Below are 16,460 nucleotides of genomic sequence, written 5' to 3' on the forward strand. Positions count from 1 at the left end.
GTTTTTTTCCAAGTGAGAGGAGGAGGGATAGAGTGACAGACTCCCGCATGCACCCTGCCCGGGATTCACTGGGCATGCCCCGTCTGGGGCCGATGCTCTGCCTATCTGAGGCCCTGCTTGCAACCGAGCTATTTTTAGCACCTGAGGTGGAGGATCCACAGAGCCATCCTCAGTGCCCAGGGCCAATGTGCTTGGACCATTCAAGCCACGGCTGTGGGAGGGGAAGAGAGAGAGAGAGAGAGAGAGAGAGAGAGAGAGAGAGAGAGAGAAGGGGGAGGGGAGGAGAATCAGATGATCATTTCTCCTGTGTGCCCTGACTGGGAATCGAATCCGGGACTTCCACACGCCCAGTTGATGCCGTACCACTGGGCCAGCTGGCTCGGGCCTCGAGATGTCTTTTCTACCTTCAGCGGGGTTCCCTGCGGGAAGTGCAGTGGCTGGGCAGGCTGCCACACGAGGCCCCCCACAACCGCCCCACTGCAGGCCCTTGCAGCAGAGGCGAGAGTCGGCCTGGAGCAGATAGGGGAGGGCTGAGTGGCCCAGGCTTCTCCGTATGTGCAGTCCTCGAGCAGAGGGTGTGGAGCTCAGGGTCAGGGCCGCCCCGGGGACGGGCCAGGGGATTACAGACCTCTCCTGATCAACCCCTCCCTGACCGGGGCCTCGCCCGCGGGGTTTCCCTCTGGCAGCAGCAGACGACCCTGACTCAGCCTGACTCAGCTGCTGTCAGAGTTCTTACTCTCCGTTCTGGCCATGACTTCCCGCAGTGGAGTCCCGGCTCTCCGGGACTGGGTGTGGTGTGGGCCGTGTTAGGACTGCTGACTCTGGCAGCGGCTCCTGTCTGCCCTCCCCCCCCCCCCCGCGGCAGAAGTCTCAGGCTGGCTGCCAGCGCGAGCGAGCGTGGGGACGTGGGGACAGCGGCAGGACAGGGAGACGCCGCTTAGACATTAAACCGCGGGATGCAAAACGCACAGACAGGGTCCAGCGAGGTGAGACCCATCGCACCTGTCGGGAGGGAGAGCCAGAGAGGTTGGGCGCTGGCCGATCGATCGTGAACTTGGAGGGAAGGGCCGGTCGGTCGTGCAAGCCTCTGGGCGTCTTCCAGTGTGGGTGTGCGTGGGGCGGATGGCGGGGGAGACTCCGGGCCTGTCCTTGCTCCGTGGTTCACCTTGACCTTCCCCCAGCGGCAAACATCAGCAGCAGAGCCGATTCCAAGCTGCTCCAGGTTGACCTGGCGGGGCCCCTGGTGGCCGGTGGCCCCAGTCGTCCCGGGGGAGAAGAGCATGTCGTGGTGACGGTGACCCAGGCCAGCGCTCCCGGCTCCAGGCGGCGGCTGCCACAGGTCAGACCGATGAGCTGTCTGAGATGCGGTTTAAAAACACCCGTCTCTTTATGAACTTGAGTTTCCTCTCGGGTGGATGGGATGGGGCGAAGACACCGTGACTAGGCAAGCCCTGTATCTTTGGCTCTGCCTTTGAAATTCTTTTTACCCACCCTTTCTCTAACCCGGTTATGGAACTCTTACCCTTTCCGTCAAATCAAGCGTGTCAGTTTCTTATTGTTTTTTTTTATACTGGGTTACAGTCCATCCTGAGAAGCACTTCGTTGTTGTTGTTTGAATGCCTTAAGCCTGGGCTTCCCCTCGCGTACAGAGGACACCCCGACACCCCAGTTCCTGAGGCTGGCGGACGTTGGTCACACCCTGGCTCCTGGGTGACATTCCAGCTCAAAGCCTGATCACGGTTTTACGTGTCGCCTCTTATAGGTCACTTACAACTGGACGGTACTTTTAAATCCGCAGCGGAGCGAGCACGTGGTGGTGAGCAGGATCTTTGAGGTCCCGAGCAGGTGGGTCCCCAGGGAGCGAGGGCGTGGGGGTGGTTGTCTGGGACTCACTTACTTTAAGACGTTTCCGTCTGTGGGGCTCTGATTTTGGGGGCCAATCATCTGTGTCCCGCATCCCCCAGCCCCGCTCACCCGTGTGCTCAGGGCTCCTCACCTGCCAGGTCCGAGGTCACCTGAGCTCTGGCGATGGCCGTGGTGACTACCTGTGTTAGAGGGACTCCAAGGGGACAGCTCAGGTCGCCGGCTGCAGGTCTGTCTCCCGCGCCCGCGCTGAGGTGTTTGTCTCTTTCCCTAGAGAGAGCGTTTCCCTCAGCATCCGCGCCGCCCTGCAGCAGACCCCGGTCATTCCCCTCCTGGTGGCCCACCAGTACCTCCGCGCCAGCGTGGAAGCGCAGGTGACCATCGCCGCCATCATCCTCGCCGGGGTGTACGTGCTGATTATATTCGAGGTAAACTCACCCTCCACTCTAGACTTGCCTTTGCTTCTTTTCTTTTGGTATTTTTCTGAAATGAGAAGTGGGGAGGCAGTCAAACAAACTCCCGCATGCACCTGACCAGGATCCAACCGGCATGCCCACCAGGGGGCGATGCTCTGCCCATCTGGGGCATTGCTCCATTGCAGCCGGAGCCATTCTAGCACCTGAGGCAGAGGCCACAGAGCCATCCTCAGTGCCCGGACCAACTTTGCTCCAATGGAGCCTTGGCTGCAGGAGGGGAAGAGAGAGACAGAGAGGAAGGAGAGGGGGAGGGGTGGAGAAGCAGATGGGCGCTTCTCCTATGTGACCTGGATGGGAATCGAACCCGGGTCCCCCGTACGCCAGGCCGACGCTCTACCACTGAGCCAACCGGCCAGGGCTGAAAATGACTCTTTCGGAGGATGAACTACACCGGTTTCCTACTTTTCTTTCCAGATCGTCCACAGGACCCTGGCAGCCATGCTGGGCTCGCTGGCTGCCTTGGCGGCCCTGGCTGTGACTGGCAATGTAAGTGGTGACATGTCCCGTTGGGTTCTGAGCCCGGCCCACCTGCGCACGCCGCGGGGGCGTGGGAAGGGACAGAGGGATTGCCGGGGAGGCTGCGGACATGGGAGGGGCCGGGCCAGAACTGAGCAAGGTGGCACCACACGGAACTGGACCCAAAGACAACTCTTGGCTCTCCAAACACTTGTTCTGAGAACTGCTTCTGAAGGCCCTTCAGTCAACCAGAGAATAAGAACTGATTTAAAAACCCGTGTAAGGCTACGCGCTGTGAGTCCTATGTCCAGTTCCCTCTCCACCTTTCTCTTGGCAAGAGTTGATATAAACTAAGGTAAAATATCCCAGAATCCTAACACTCTTTCATAAATCACTTTTTTTTTTTTTTTTTTTGGTGATAGAGACAGAGAGAGAGACAGATAGGAACAAACAGACAGGAAGGGAGAGAGGTGAGAAGCATCAAATCTTCGTCGTGGCACCTTAGTTGTTCACTGATTGCTTTCTCATATGTGCCTTGATCGGGGGGTTACAGCAGAGCGAGTGACCCCTTGCTCAAGCCAGTGACCCTGCACTCAAGCTGGTGAGCCTTTGCTCAAACCAGATGAGCCCATGCTCAAGCCGGCAACCTCGGGGTCTCAAACCTGGGTCCTCCACGTCCCAGTCCAACGCTCTATCCACTGCGCCTCCGCCTGGTCAGGCTCATAGACCACCCTTATGTTTATTAGTTGTTAAAGAGGAGCGTAGTAGCAGCGATTTTGTTTTAAAAAATCATGAATGGGGCACATGGAAGGGACGTGCTGGGGGCAGCTCTTTCGGCCACCGTGTGGTCGTTCTTCCGTTTGCCAGAGTCTCAAACTGTCTTCATGTCACAATCTGTGCTCCTCATTCCCTGTGACCTCCGCTGTCCCCACGCTCCAGAGCCTACTGGACCTGAAGGGCAAGGGAGGTGTGAGTCCTGGTGCTGACCGAAGGTGTGGGTCTGTTGTAAAGCCGTGATTGTCTGCCAGAAAACCTCACATTGGTCCGCGGAAGAGTTGACCACCCTGATGTGACGGGAGGGTCCTCGTCCCAGTGATCTCAGTCGAATTTGTTTATGCTCAGGGTGATTTCTGCCTTCGGGGTCTCCCGAGATAAGTCGCCTAATGTCACCGGTTCCCGCCTGTAAAAAGGTGGAACACCCACTGCCCCAGAGGGCGATGTGGTTTTTTACGGATGGGCACCGGGAGGGATGTCGGCAGGATTAACGGGCGCTGGCCGTGTCTGGTTGGATTGCAGAGACCCAGCCTGACTGACGTGGTGGAGTGGATTGATTTCGAGACCCTGGCCCTGCTGTTCGGCATGGTAAGCACAGTCCTCCCGGTGGGACCCGCTCCGTGGCTGCTGCGACCCTGGACTCCTGCCTCTCCTGCTGCTAATCCTTCATGATTCCAAAGACACCCAGCTGCTTGGGCAGCGAGGGTTAGCTTGGAAGTGTCTGTGCAGGGTCTAGCTCGATTCTTCCGAGGTGGCACGGAACATCAGGTGCCCTGGTTAGTCTCGCCGGGAAATCATTGTGACCGTTTAGGAAATGCAGCCAACTCTTTGCACAACTGCCCTTAGCAGATAGAGTGAACTATGTCAAATGAATGAGCCGTACCCGTTCCGGGGACCAGAGAAGTGGCTGTCATCGTGTGGCTGTCAGAAGTCATCGCCCCCCACCTTGTCATCGTGGTTTATGGGTTTGCTAAGTGGGCAGGCATTGTGCACGGTCCCCCAGCCCCATGCTCTGTGCTGGGTAGAGGGGCGTCACCAGGTCGACCGGCAGGAAAGGGACTTTGAGATGCATACGTGGCATGAACGTGAGTCCTAAACCCATGTCACTAGAATACGTGGAACTGGACAAGGACCTGGGCAGCAGTGGGGCTGGCTGAGTCCTTTTGTCTTTTTTTTAAAAATTTTTCATTAAAAAAAAAAATTTTTTTTCATTGATTTGAGAAAGAGAGAGAGAGAGAGGGTAAGGAGGAGAGAGAGAGAGGAAAAGAGAGAGAGAACCATCGATGTGTTGTTCCACTCCTTCATGCATTCATTGGTTGATTCTCTTACGTGCCCTGACCGGGGATGGAACTCGCAACGTTGGGCACATGAGGGGACAACACTAACCCACTGAGCTACCCGGCCTCTAGCGGGGAGCCCCCTGCAGGGGGTCCGCGAGTGGTGTCCACTCAGCAGAGGACAGGTGCTTGACGCCACGGCATGTTTCTGGCGGGGGCCTGTGGCCGACACTCTTTGGACTTCCGTCATTCCGGAATGGGGCTAACGCCTCCCTCCGCCCCCCGCCCCCATCTCCTTTTCTCTCCTCCCCTCAGATGATCCTAGTCGCCATCTCTTCAGAAACGGGGTTCTTCGATTACTGCGCAGTCAAGGTAGGCTCACTGACCGTCAGGTGTCTGTCTGTCGGTCGGTTTATGTTTCTCCCGTTCCACAGTGGGGGGGGGGGGGGCGTTTCAGGCTCCTGCGTAGAGCAAGTATTGTAAAACGCTGGTCTCCTTTAGCAACGGCTCCCTTCTGCCAGGCTTGGGGTGGGAGTTAGGTGGGCCCGAGGGACGCTTTTAGCTTCTCCATGAATGGCTGGCTGAAGGAGGCCGAGGAGGAGAGTGCTGGAGGTCAGTCAGTGTTTGTGTAAATTATTGAAATGAAATGATTGGGACAAATCAGCTAACCCTGCCAACGACCAGAGGCGGATTAAGGTCGGTTGAGGCCTCAGGCGCAGAAAAAAATATTGGGCCCCTTAAAAAAGAGAGAGAGAGAGAGAGAGAGAGAGAGAGAGAGAGAGACAGGGAAAATAAAAATACATGTTAACCATATTTTTAAATAAATAAAAAATATGATGTACACTTCACGTGAACATTGCACATCTGAAACCAAACTTGGTGTCATTAAGAAAAAAGTGGCCCTGGCCGGTTGGCTCAGCGGTAGAGCGTCGGCCTAGCGTGCGGAGGACCCGGGTTCGATTCCCGGCCAGGGCACACAGGAGAAGCGCCCATTTGCTTCTCCACCCCTCCGCCGTGCTTTCCTCTCTGTCTCTCTCTTCCCCTCCCGCAGCCAAGGCTCCATTGGAGCAAAGATGGCCCGGGCGCTGGGGATGGCTCTGTGGCCTATACCTCAGGCGCTAGAGTGGCTCTGGTCGCAACATGGCGACGCCCAGGATGGGCAGAGCATCGCCCCCTGGTGGGCAGAGCGTCGCCCCTGGTGGGCGTGCTGGGTGGATCCCGGTCGGGCGCATGCGGGAGTCTGTCTGACTGTCTCTCCCTGTTTCCAAGCTTCAGAAAAATGAAAAAAGAAAAAAAAAAAAAAAAAAAAAAAAAAAAAAAAAAAAAAAAAAAAAAGAAAAAAGTGTAAAGGTGGGGTATTCGGGCCCCTTCTGAAGTCGGGGCCCAGGGCGCACACCCGGGGCGCCCACCATTAAGTCCCCCCCTGCCTGCCAAGCAGGTTGAGGGCCGCACATCCCAGACTGTTCTGCCTCTCGGAGCATCTAAATATTTCCAGTCCTCGGGCTTCTGATTCCTTTGTTTCTTGGTGAAATCATTTCAGTGACCGCTTTGGACAAATACAACGTTTTTAAGCGGAATTGATTGGGAGTGACCTTGGTTAATGCAGTTTTACACAGGTTTCAGGTGCCCAGTTCTATAATACATCATCTGTATGTTGCCTTGTGTGTTCGCCACCCCCGATTTTTTTTTTGTTTTTTGTTTTTTGTTTTTTTTTTGTATTTTTCTGAAGCTAGAAACCGGGAGAGACAGTCAGACAGACTCCTGCATGCTCCTGACCGGGATCCGCCCGACACGCCCACCAGGGGGCGATGCTCTGCCCCTCTGGGGCGTCGCTCTGTTGCGACCAGAGCCATTCTAGCACCTGGGGCAGAGGCCAAGGAGCCATCCCCAGCGCCCCGGCCATCTTTGCTCCAATGGAGCCTCAGCTGCGAGAGGGGAAGAGAGAGACAGAGAGGAAGGAGAGGGGGGAGGGGTGGAGAAGCAGATGGGCGCTTCTCCTGTGTGCCCTGGCCAGGAATCGAACCCGGGACTTCCACACGCCAGGCTGACGCTCTACCACTGAGCCAACCGGCCAGGGCCACCACCCCCGAGTTTAAGAGTCCTTCCATCACCATCTGTCCCCTCTCTACCCTCCAGCACCTCCCCCTGCCCCGTTCAATGACCTCTTTTCTAAACATTGAACTTATAAAACATTCACTTTTACAACTGGAACCCCAAGGAGTCTACCAGGAAGTTCGGGTCCCTAGACTCTGCGGGTCCTATCCATCCGGGAGGCGGCCGAGGTCTTGCCTGTGTGTTTCCTGTAGAATAGAAAATGGCTTAAAATCTGTCCTCAACACAGCCCTTGGCAAACTCAGACGGACAGAACTGTGCTGGGGTTTCTGCCAGCTTTGGGAACCGTCTAGGCACCTTCCAGACTGATATCTGGCCTCTCCTACCTTCAAAACCTTGGTACTAACAGGGTCCCTAGGCCCCCTCTGGGATCTGCAGGCTCTGGGGCAGGTGGGTACCGACGTCACAGCCCCAGATGCCTCAATGAAAGCAGGTTGGAAAATGTTGGAGCATGTTAATAGGAAGGGGGGAGGGGATATCACCTTGTCACAAAAGGGACCGTGACAGGGCATGCTGGAGAGGGCGGTTTGGAGAGAGGGAAGGCAGGCCACAGTGGATTTAGAATGTTATAAAGGACCACACCCCAGATTCTGAAAGGCACCCTACCTCACTTCGTGGAGTTCACATAGAGACACCCAGTCCAGATGAATTTTGAAGAGTTTTATTAAAGGAGGAGATTTATTAAATATGCTGGCCGCATATGGCTGACATGGGGCATCTGCAGGCCCAAATTGTGCAGTCCCCCAAAATAGTTCAGGGGCTGCTTATATACCCTTGATCACACACGGGCGGGGGGAGAGCGTGACGTCAGGGCACAAGCTGGCAACATTTGTTTAGGGGATACACAGAAACATTAAGACTTTCTTTTTTTTAAATTTTTTTTTTAAATTTATTCATTATAGAGAGGGGAGAGAGAGAGAGAGAAGGGGGGAGGAGCAGAAAGCATCAACTCCCATATGTGCCTTGACCAGGCAAGCCCAGGGTTTTGAACCGGCAACCTCAGCGTTTCCAGGTTGACACTTTATCCACTGCGCCAACACAGACTTTCAAGGTAACACAATCGAAGATGTTTACGAATCTTTCAGGGTTCCTCTTCCCTCACTAGCCTAGAGGTATTTTACCCTCAAGATTCCAGGAAGGGGGAGGAACCATAGTCAATGCCAGGTGGTACGTCAATTCTGCCTCCTATTGAAAGAGAAGTTTCTCAGTTAACTTTTATTTTTTATTTTTTTTTTATTTTTTAGGTACAGAAAAATCATTTTATTTGAGTCATATAACTGTGAATATTTATTATAGTGTTTTGGTTCCAGTTCATGAGTCCTGAAGCAATCTACATTAAATTTCACACACAGAGTGTGGAGATTGATATTAACTTACACAGAAAAAAATAAATAATGACAGGAAACGATATCATAAATTACATTTTTTTTTTCCTTAAGTGATCACATGTACTGTTAATTTGAAAATGAAAATGAATTCTTGCCTTACCAGGCAGTGGTGCAGTGGATAGAGCATTGGACTGGGACAGGGAGGATCCAGGTTCAAAATCCCAAGGTTGCTGGTCTGAGCACAGGCCCATCTGGCCTGAGCGAGGCTCACCAGCCTGAGCCCCAGGTCGCTGGCTCGAGCAAAGGGTCACTGGCTCTGCTGTAGCCCCCTGGGCAAGGCACATATGAGAAAGCAATCAATGAACAACTAAGGTGCTGCAACGAAGAGTTGATGCTTCTCATATCTCTCCCCTCCCGTCTATCTGTCCCTCTCTGTCTCTGTCACACACACACACACACACACACAAATAATGAAAAAAGAGAAAAATGAATTTTTGAAAACTAGTATGAAATTTACAGAGTATTTGAATTACAGCTTTGACAGACTGACTGTAGGAGAATGGCTGAGAGATCAAACTGCCGCCTTGAGACAAGTCTTGGGTGTGGACTTCCAAACGCCTGGTCCTGGGGGCGCAGAACACGGCTCCAGAGAGCACTACCGCGATTGTTTATAGGCAGCAGCTGATCCCTGTGGCCATTTCCCTACATGCCTGGGATGCATCAGTGGATCATCTTTCTCTGTACCTGAATTCACTGTAGGCTAATTTGACACAGGTTGTGCTAATTTGCTTGATGAGCAAAGAGGCCAGTAAATACGGTGAGGCTGCAGAGATCTGGGCTCTCAGTCCTAGAGGCTGGGAGTCCCCTGTCTCCATCTTTTTGTGTATGTTGTGTCTTGTGTATGTTTTTTTTTTAAAATTAATTTTAATGGGGTGACATTGATAAATCAGGGTACATATGTTCAGAGAAAACAGCTCTAGGTTATTTTGACATCTGATTATGCTGCATTCCCATCACCCAAAGTCCAATCGTCTTCCGTCACCTTCTAACGGTTTTCTTTGTGCCCCTCCCCTCCCCCAGCCCCCTCCCTCCCCCCCCCCCCCGTAACCCCCACACTCTTGTCCATGTCTCTGAGTCTCATTTTTATGTCCCATCTATGTATGGAATCATATAGTTCTTAGTTTTTTTTGATTTACTTATTTCGCTCAGTATAATGTTATCAAGGTCCATCCATGTTGTTGTACATGATCCGATGTCATCATTTCTTATGGCTGAGTAGTATTCCATAGTATATATATGTACCAAAGCTTTTTAATCCACTCATCCACTGACGGACACTTGGGCTGTTTCCAGATCTTCGCTATTGTGAACAATGCTGCCATAAACATGGGGGTGCATTTCTTCTTTTCAAACAGTGCTATGGTGTTCTTGGGGTACATCCCTAAAAGTGGTATAGCTGGGTCAAAAGGCAGTTCGATTTTTAATTTCTTGAGGAATCTCCATACTGTTTTCCACAGTGGCTGCACCAGTCTGCATTCGCACCAGCAGTGCAGGAGGGTTCCCTTTTCTCCACATCCTCGCCAGCACTTATTCTGTATTGTTTTGTTGATGAGCGCCATTCTGACTGGTGTGAGGTGATATCTCATTGTGGTTTTAATTTGCATTTCTCTAATGATTAGTGATGTTGAGCATTTTTTCATATGCCTATTGGCCATCTGTATGTCCTCTTTGGAGAAGTGTCTATTCATTTCTTTTGCCCATTTTTTGATTGGATTGTTTGTCTTCCTGGTATTGAGTTTTACAAGTTCTTTATAAATTTTGGTTATTAACCCCTTATCAGACATATTGTCAGATATATTCTCCCATTGTGTAGTTTGTCTTTTATTCTGTTCTTATTGTCTTTAGCTGTGCAAAAGCTTTTTAGTTTGATATAGTCCCATTTGTTTATCCTGTCTTTTATTTCACTTGCCCGTGGAGATAAATCAGCAAATATATCGCTGCGAGAGATGTCAGAGAGCTTACTGCCTGTTTTCTTCTAAGATGCTTATGGCTTTACGGCTTACATTTAAGTCTTTTATCCATTTTGAGTTTATTTTTGTGAATGGTGTAAGTTGGTGATCTAGTTTCATTTTTTGCAGGTAGCTGTCCAATTTTCCCAACACCATTTGTTGAAGAGGCTGTCTTTACTCCAATGTATGCTCTTACCTCCTTTGTCAAATATCAGTTGTCCATAAAAGTGCGGGTTTATTTCTAGGTTCTCAGTTCTGTTCCATTGATCTATATGCCTGTTCTTATGCTGTTTTGAGTACAATGGCCTTGTAGTATAACTTGATATCCGGAAGTGTGATACCTCCCACTTTATTCTTCCTTTTCAAGACTGCTGAGGCTATTCGTATTCTCTTTTGGTTCCATATAAATTTTTGGAATATGTGTTCTATATCTTTTTTTTTTTTTTTTTCATTTTTCTGAAGCTGGAAACAGGGAGAGACAGTCAGACAGACTCCCGCATGCGCCCGACCGGGATCCACCCGGCACGCCCACCATGGGGCAACGCTCTGCCCACCAGGGGGCGATGCTCTGCCCATCCTGGGCGTCGCCATGTTGCGACCAGAGCTACTCTAGCGCCTGAGGCAGAGGCCACAGAGCCATCCCCAGTGCCCGGGCCATCTTTGCTCCAATGGAGCCTCAGCTGCGGGAGAGGAAGAGAGAGACAGAGAGGAAAGCGCAGCGGAGGGGTGGAGAAGCAAATGGGCGCTTCTCCTGTGTGCCCTGGCCGGGAATCGAACCCGGGTCCTCCGCATGCTAGGCCGACGCTCTACTGCTGAGCCAACCGGCCAGGGCCCTGTTCTATATCTTTGAAGTAAATCATTGGTGTTTTAATTGGTATTGCATTGAATTTATAAATTGCTCTGGGTAATTTAGACATTTTAATGATGTTTATTCTTCCTAACCATGAGCACGGTATATGCTTCCACTTGTTTGTATCTTCCCTGATTTCTTTTATCAATGTTTTATAATTTTCCGAGTACAAGTCTTTAATCTCCCTGGTTAAATTTATTCCTAGGTACTTTATTTTTTTGGTTGCAATGGTGAAGGGGATTGCTTCCTTAATTTCTCTTTCTGACAGTTCATTGTTAGTATATAAAAATGCCTCTGATTTCTGAGTATTAATTTTATATCCTGCCACCTTGCTGAATTCATTTATCAGGTCAAGTAGTTTTTTGACTGAGACTTTAGGGTTTTCTATATACAATATCATATCATCTGCAAATAATGATAGTTTTACTTCTTTTCCAATTTGGATGCTTTTTATTTCTTCTTCTTGTCTGATTGCTGTGGCTAGGACTTCCAGGACTATGTTGAATAAGAGTGGTGAAAGGGGGCACCCCTGCCTTGTTCCTGATCTTAAAGGGATTGCTTTTCATTTTTGCCCTTTGAGTATGATGTTGGCTGTGGGTTTGTCATAGATGGCTTTTATCATGTTGAGGTATGTTCCCTGTATTCCCACTTTGCTGAGAGTTTTGATCATGAATGGGTGCTGGATTTTATCAAATGCTTTTTCTGCATCTATTGAAATTATTATGTGGTTTTTTCTCCTTCCTTTTGTTTATGTGATGAATCACATTGATTGATTTGTGAATATTGTACCAGCCTTGCCTCCCCAGAATAAATCCCACTTGATCATGGTGTGTGATTTTTTTTCATATAACCTTTATTTTAGATTTAAAACTAAATGACCTATTGTTCTTGCGAGCCAGAAACTTCTACATTCTTCTCCCTCCCCTCCCCAAAGGAGGGATGGGACAGGAATGCCTGATAGGAAAGCCTGACCTTTTCTCCCAGAATATCAATATTGCCTGACCTGTGGTGGCACAGTGGATAAAGTGTCGACCTGGAAATACTGAGGTCGCCGGTTCGAAACCCTGGGCTTGCCTGGTCAAGGCACATATGGGAGTTGATGCTTCTAGCTCCTCCCCCTTCTCTCTCTCTGTCTCTCCTCTCTCTCTCTCTTTCTGTCTCTCCCTCTCCTCTCTAAAAAAAATGAATAAGTAAAAAATTTTTTTAAAAATTATAAAAAAAAAAGAATATCAATATTAATTTTCAGCTTTTTGGTTCCTTACAACAAGAATGACCATGCTTGGCTGCCACTGCTGCATCTTGGCCGACCTGGGGACCTGGGGGTCTAAGTTTGGATCCACTTTGCTGCAGCGTGCATTTGGGCTCCAGGTTCTCAGGTCTGTTCTTCCGCCCGCTGACCCCAGCCTGTCCCTCTCCCTGCGTGTGTGTGTCCTAGGCCTACCGACTGTCCCGGGGAAGAGTGTGGCCCATGATCTTCATGCTGTGCCTCTTTGCCGCCGTCCTGTCTGCCTTCCTGGACAATGTCACCACGTCCCTCCTCTTCACTCCTGTGACCATAAGGTACGCAGGGTGGCCCGTGTGGGTGTCAGGCTGGCGAGAGTCGGGAGACATGGGCCTCACCATCCTGCATGGACATGCTGTCAGGGGCCAAGGGGACACTTGTCCTCTCATCCCTGGCACCAGTCACAGGCGTGGGGGAGCAGTGGGAGGGCCCCATCTCGTCCTGCCTGGTCCTGAGGGGAGGTAGCCCCCCCCACTGGAGGCACAGGCGACAAGTTAGGTAGCGAGGGGCTTCGGACAGGTCACTTCCGCTGCCCGGTCTGGGCTGCACCATCAGAGGCAGCTAGTGTTCTGGGGGCTCCACCAGATAGGAGACCCTCCAGGGCGGGAGGTGTGAGACAGTTAAGTTCAAAGTTACCAGCCAGAGCTCAGGACTGATTCTGGATGAGGCCAGGAGAGGGTGGGAAGGCTCCACCAGACAGGAGACCCTCCAGGGCGGGAGGTGTGAGACAGTTAAGTTCAAAGTTACCAGCCAGAGCTCAGGACTGATTCTGGATGAGGCCAGGAGAGGGTGGGAAGGGACCCCCTGCCTCCTGTCAGCCTGGAGACCCTGCTTCTCTGTGGAACGGGTCAGTGTGGACGGGCCCGTGTGGAAGACGCCACGATGTCCTTCCTGTTTCTTACAGTAACACCTACCAACTGTGTGGTCAGTGGACCCCCGTGGGGAGCTGTCTCCTGCTCCGGGGCCCACCCCCTGGGGAGCAGTCTGCTGTGGGCTGGGCTTGGGGCTCCCACAGCGTCCCAAGGAAGTCTAGGGTGCAGCCAAGGTGGGGACCCCCCTTCCCACCGCAGAGTGTGGGCCCCTTCTCTAAGGAAGCAGTTCACGGTGGTCATCATAGGGCAGGGGTGTGAACGCCCTTCACGGTGGTCACTATAGGGCAGGGGCGTGAACGCCCTTCACGGTGGTCATCATAGGGCAGGGGTGTGAACGCCCTTCACGGTGGTCACTATAGGGCAGGGGCGTGAACGCCCCACACCTGAGAAAGGGCGGGTGGGCGGGTGAGGGACTGGGTGTGCGGGCACGGTGTGAGCCACTGGACGGCGGTGCTTCCTGCCCTGGCCAGCCCTGACGGACGGGTCTGGGGGCCAGGCCTCATTCACCTGCATCCCGGCCTGCTCTGCCCGTGGGGCCTGCAGGTGGGCGGGTGAGGGACTGGGTGTGCGGGCGCGGTGTGAGCCACTGGACGGCGGTGCTTCCTGCCCTGGCCAGCCCTGACGGACGGGTCTGGGGGCCAGGCCTCATTCACCTGCATCCCGGCCTGCTCTGCCCGTGGGGCCTGCCCGCAGGGACAGTGCTCCCTCCAGACCTGTGGGCGGCAGGGCACATTTTCAAGCAGGGACGGTCCAGATGGGTGATGGGCTCCCTTTCAGAGAACACCGTTCTGAGAGTCGCCTGTTCCTTGTGGCCGTGTTGTGTTCATCCCCCCAGCATGGTCCCACATATAGGGGTGTGTGTGTGTGTGTGTGTGTGTGTGTGTATGTGTGTCCCTTGCACAAGCAAGTGCTTTAAAAATACTAGGGTTGCACGTGCCCCTTCGACCGTGCGGGCCGCGGACGGCATCCCTCTTCCCCTTCTCGGCAACAGGCTGTGCGAGGTGCTCAACCTTGACCCCAGGCAAGTCCTGATCGCAGAAGTGATCTTCACCAACATCGGGGGGGCTGCCACCGCCATTGGGGACCCGCCAAACGTCATCATCGTTTCCAACCAGGAGCTGAGGAAGATGGTGAGTCCCCCGTGGGGCAGGGCAGCGTCCAGCACCAACAGACCCGCTTCCTGGCCCACGGGGCATTCTCCTCCACGTGGACACCTTTAGGAGGGACATCCCCCGCGGGTCACCTCTTCCTGGGAGTCGCTCTCGGTTATCTGGGCAGTAGGAGGTGAGGGGACTGACTGGCCAGTGTAGACTCAAGTGGTCTGAACTTCATTCCTATTCTGATACATTTATTTATTTATTTTTATTTTTCCAAAGTTAGAAGTGGGGAGGCAGACAGACAGACTCCCGCATGCGCCCGACCGGGATCCACCCGGCACGCCCACCAGGGGGCGATGCTCTGCCCATCTAGGGCATTGCTCCGCTGCAACAAGATCCATTCTAGCACCTGAGGCGGAGGCCACAGAGCCATCCTCAAGTGCCCGGGCCAACCTTGCTCCAATGGAGCCTGGACTGCGGGAGGAGAAGAGAGAGAGAGAGAGCGCGAGAAGGAGAGGGGGAGGGGTGGAGAAGCAGATGGGCGCCTCTCCTGTGTGCCCTGGCCGGGAATCGAACCCAGGACTCCTGCACGCCAGGCTGACGCTCTACCACTGAGCCAACCGGCCAGGGCCTCTGATACATTTCTTAAGGAAATGCATGGATAACATGATATATAGTATTTACCTTTAGTATTGGACATTGACAGGAACTGAGGTTTCTTCAGACGAATATGAAGGATAAAATGATATGTTCGCTCTCCTTCTGCAACGGTGGTGGGTGAATTCACTGATGAAGAATTTAAGATTTCTTTTTTTTAAGTTTCATAAAATGAAGGTTTTAGGGATCTCTGAAAGCCCTCGTAAAGACTGGTACATAATTTCCTTGTACGCTACAATGAAACCAAAGTACCAGGGAGCACGCAGCTGGTGTTTTACGTGTCGTCAAGAGTTCAGACTAGAACTGTGAAATTCATTTTCACTTATTATCCTTTGGACAGTACAGAAAAGGAGTTTTAAAGTTCTCACGGTCAGTAAGAAGCTGTTTCCTACGGCCAGATTCCTGGGGATGGGGGCCTCAGCTGTTGTGCGGGGGCCACCGGGATCCCCCCACCTGTATTTGCTGAAGGGATTAGAACAAGCCCAACTGATGCTGCTGCTGACTCAGTCCCTAACAGATGAGCCGGCGTAGTGGGTGTTTTACTTCAAGACTCACTTGGCTAAAAAAAACAACAACAAAAAAAGACTCACTTGGTTAGAACGTCATTCCAATACGCCAAGGTTGCAGGTTCAATCCCCAGTCAGGGCACATACAAGAGTCCACCAATGAATGCTTAACTGAGTAGAACTGTAACAAATCGGTGTGTGTGTGTGTGTGTGTATGTGTGTGTCTGTCTGTCTGTCTGTCTCTCACCTTAAAATCAATCAACTAAAAAAAAAAAAAAAAGAAACAAACTTTAAACGTTTTCGGAGCTATGGAGGAAGTACCTGTCCTTCCACAGGCTCCGTGCTGGGCACTGGGGTCCTCGAGCCAATGCCCACTGCCATGGTGAGCACGCCCCCGCTGACCGCTGACCTCGGCCCGCGCCCTCCCGGCTCCACGACGGGGGCGGAGGGGAGGGGGTTGCTCCCGCGTGGTGCCGCAGGAGGGCCCGCCACCCGGTCTCCCGTTCCCCGTCCCCAGGGCCTGGACTTCGCGGGGTTCACGGCACACATGTTTGTGGGCATCTGCTCCGTCCTCCTGTTCTCCTTCCCCCTCCTCCGGCTCCTCTACTGGAACCGGAAGTTGTACAACAAGGAGCCCAGCGAGATCGTTGGTGAGTCGGAGCGCCTTGTCGGCCAGACCTGGACTGGGCCACTGTCGCCTTACTTATTTCCGGGGGGAGCAGCCAGAGAGAGAGAGGCAGGCAGGTCATCGCAGGCACACCGTTCAGGGAGGCGTGGGTCATGGTGATGCCACTCACTCGGAGTGTCCCTGTCTGTCCCCTCGTGTGCAGGGTGCTTTTAGGGACTTTCAATCCATGAACTGTACCTCTTTCATTTTTGTTTTTTTTAAATTTAATTGATT

At 52.4% G+C, this 16,460-nt stretch overlaps 1 protein-coding gene across 5 annotated transcripts in view; it reads left to right on the top strand.

Annotated features, from left to right (window-relative positions):
• OCA2 (OCA2 melanosomal transmembrane protein) overlaps positions 1 to 16,460 on the top strand; it is a 75,681-nt gene that overhangs the window by 20,918 nt on the left and 38,303 nt on the right. For all 5 annotated transcript variants that reach the window (XM_066355693.1, XM_066355697.1, XM_066355695.1 and 2 more), the window contains exons 7-15: positions 1,182 to 1,339; positions 1,763 to 1,845; positions 2,138 to 2,291; positions 2,754 to 2,825; positions 4,092 to 4,157; positions 5,162 to 5,218; positions 12,581 to 12,705; positions 14,291 to 14,429; positions 16,077 to 16,209. In XM_066355693.1, coding sequence (XP_066211790.1) covers positions 1,182 to 1,339; positions 1,763 to 1,845; positions 2,138 to 2,291; positions 2,754 to 2,825; positions 4,092 to 4,157; positions 5,162 to 5,218; positions 12,581 to 12,705; positions 14,291 to 14,429; positions 16,077 to 16,209 — 987 coding nt within the window. The remainder of the gene's footprint in view (positions 1 to 1,181; positions 1,340 to 1,762; positions 1,846 to 2,137; positions 2,292 to 2,753; positions 2,826 to 4,091; positions 4,158 to 5,161; positions 5,219 to 12,580; positions 12,706 to 14,290; positions 14,430 to 16,076; positions 16,210 to 16,460) is intronic.

Source organism: Saccopteryx leptura, chromosome 13 (genome assembly GCF_036850995.1).
Source record: "Saccopteryx leptura isolate mSacLep1 chromosome 13, mSacLep1_pri_phased_curated, whole genome shotgun sequence".
NCBI classification, from domain to species: domain Eukaryota; kingdom Metazoa; phylum Chordata; class Mammalia; order Chiroptera; family Emballonuridae; genus Saccopteryx; species Saccopteryx leptura.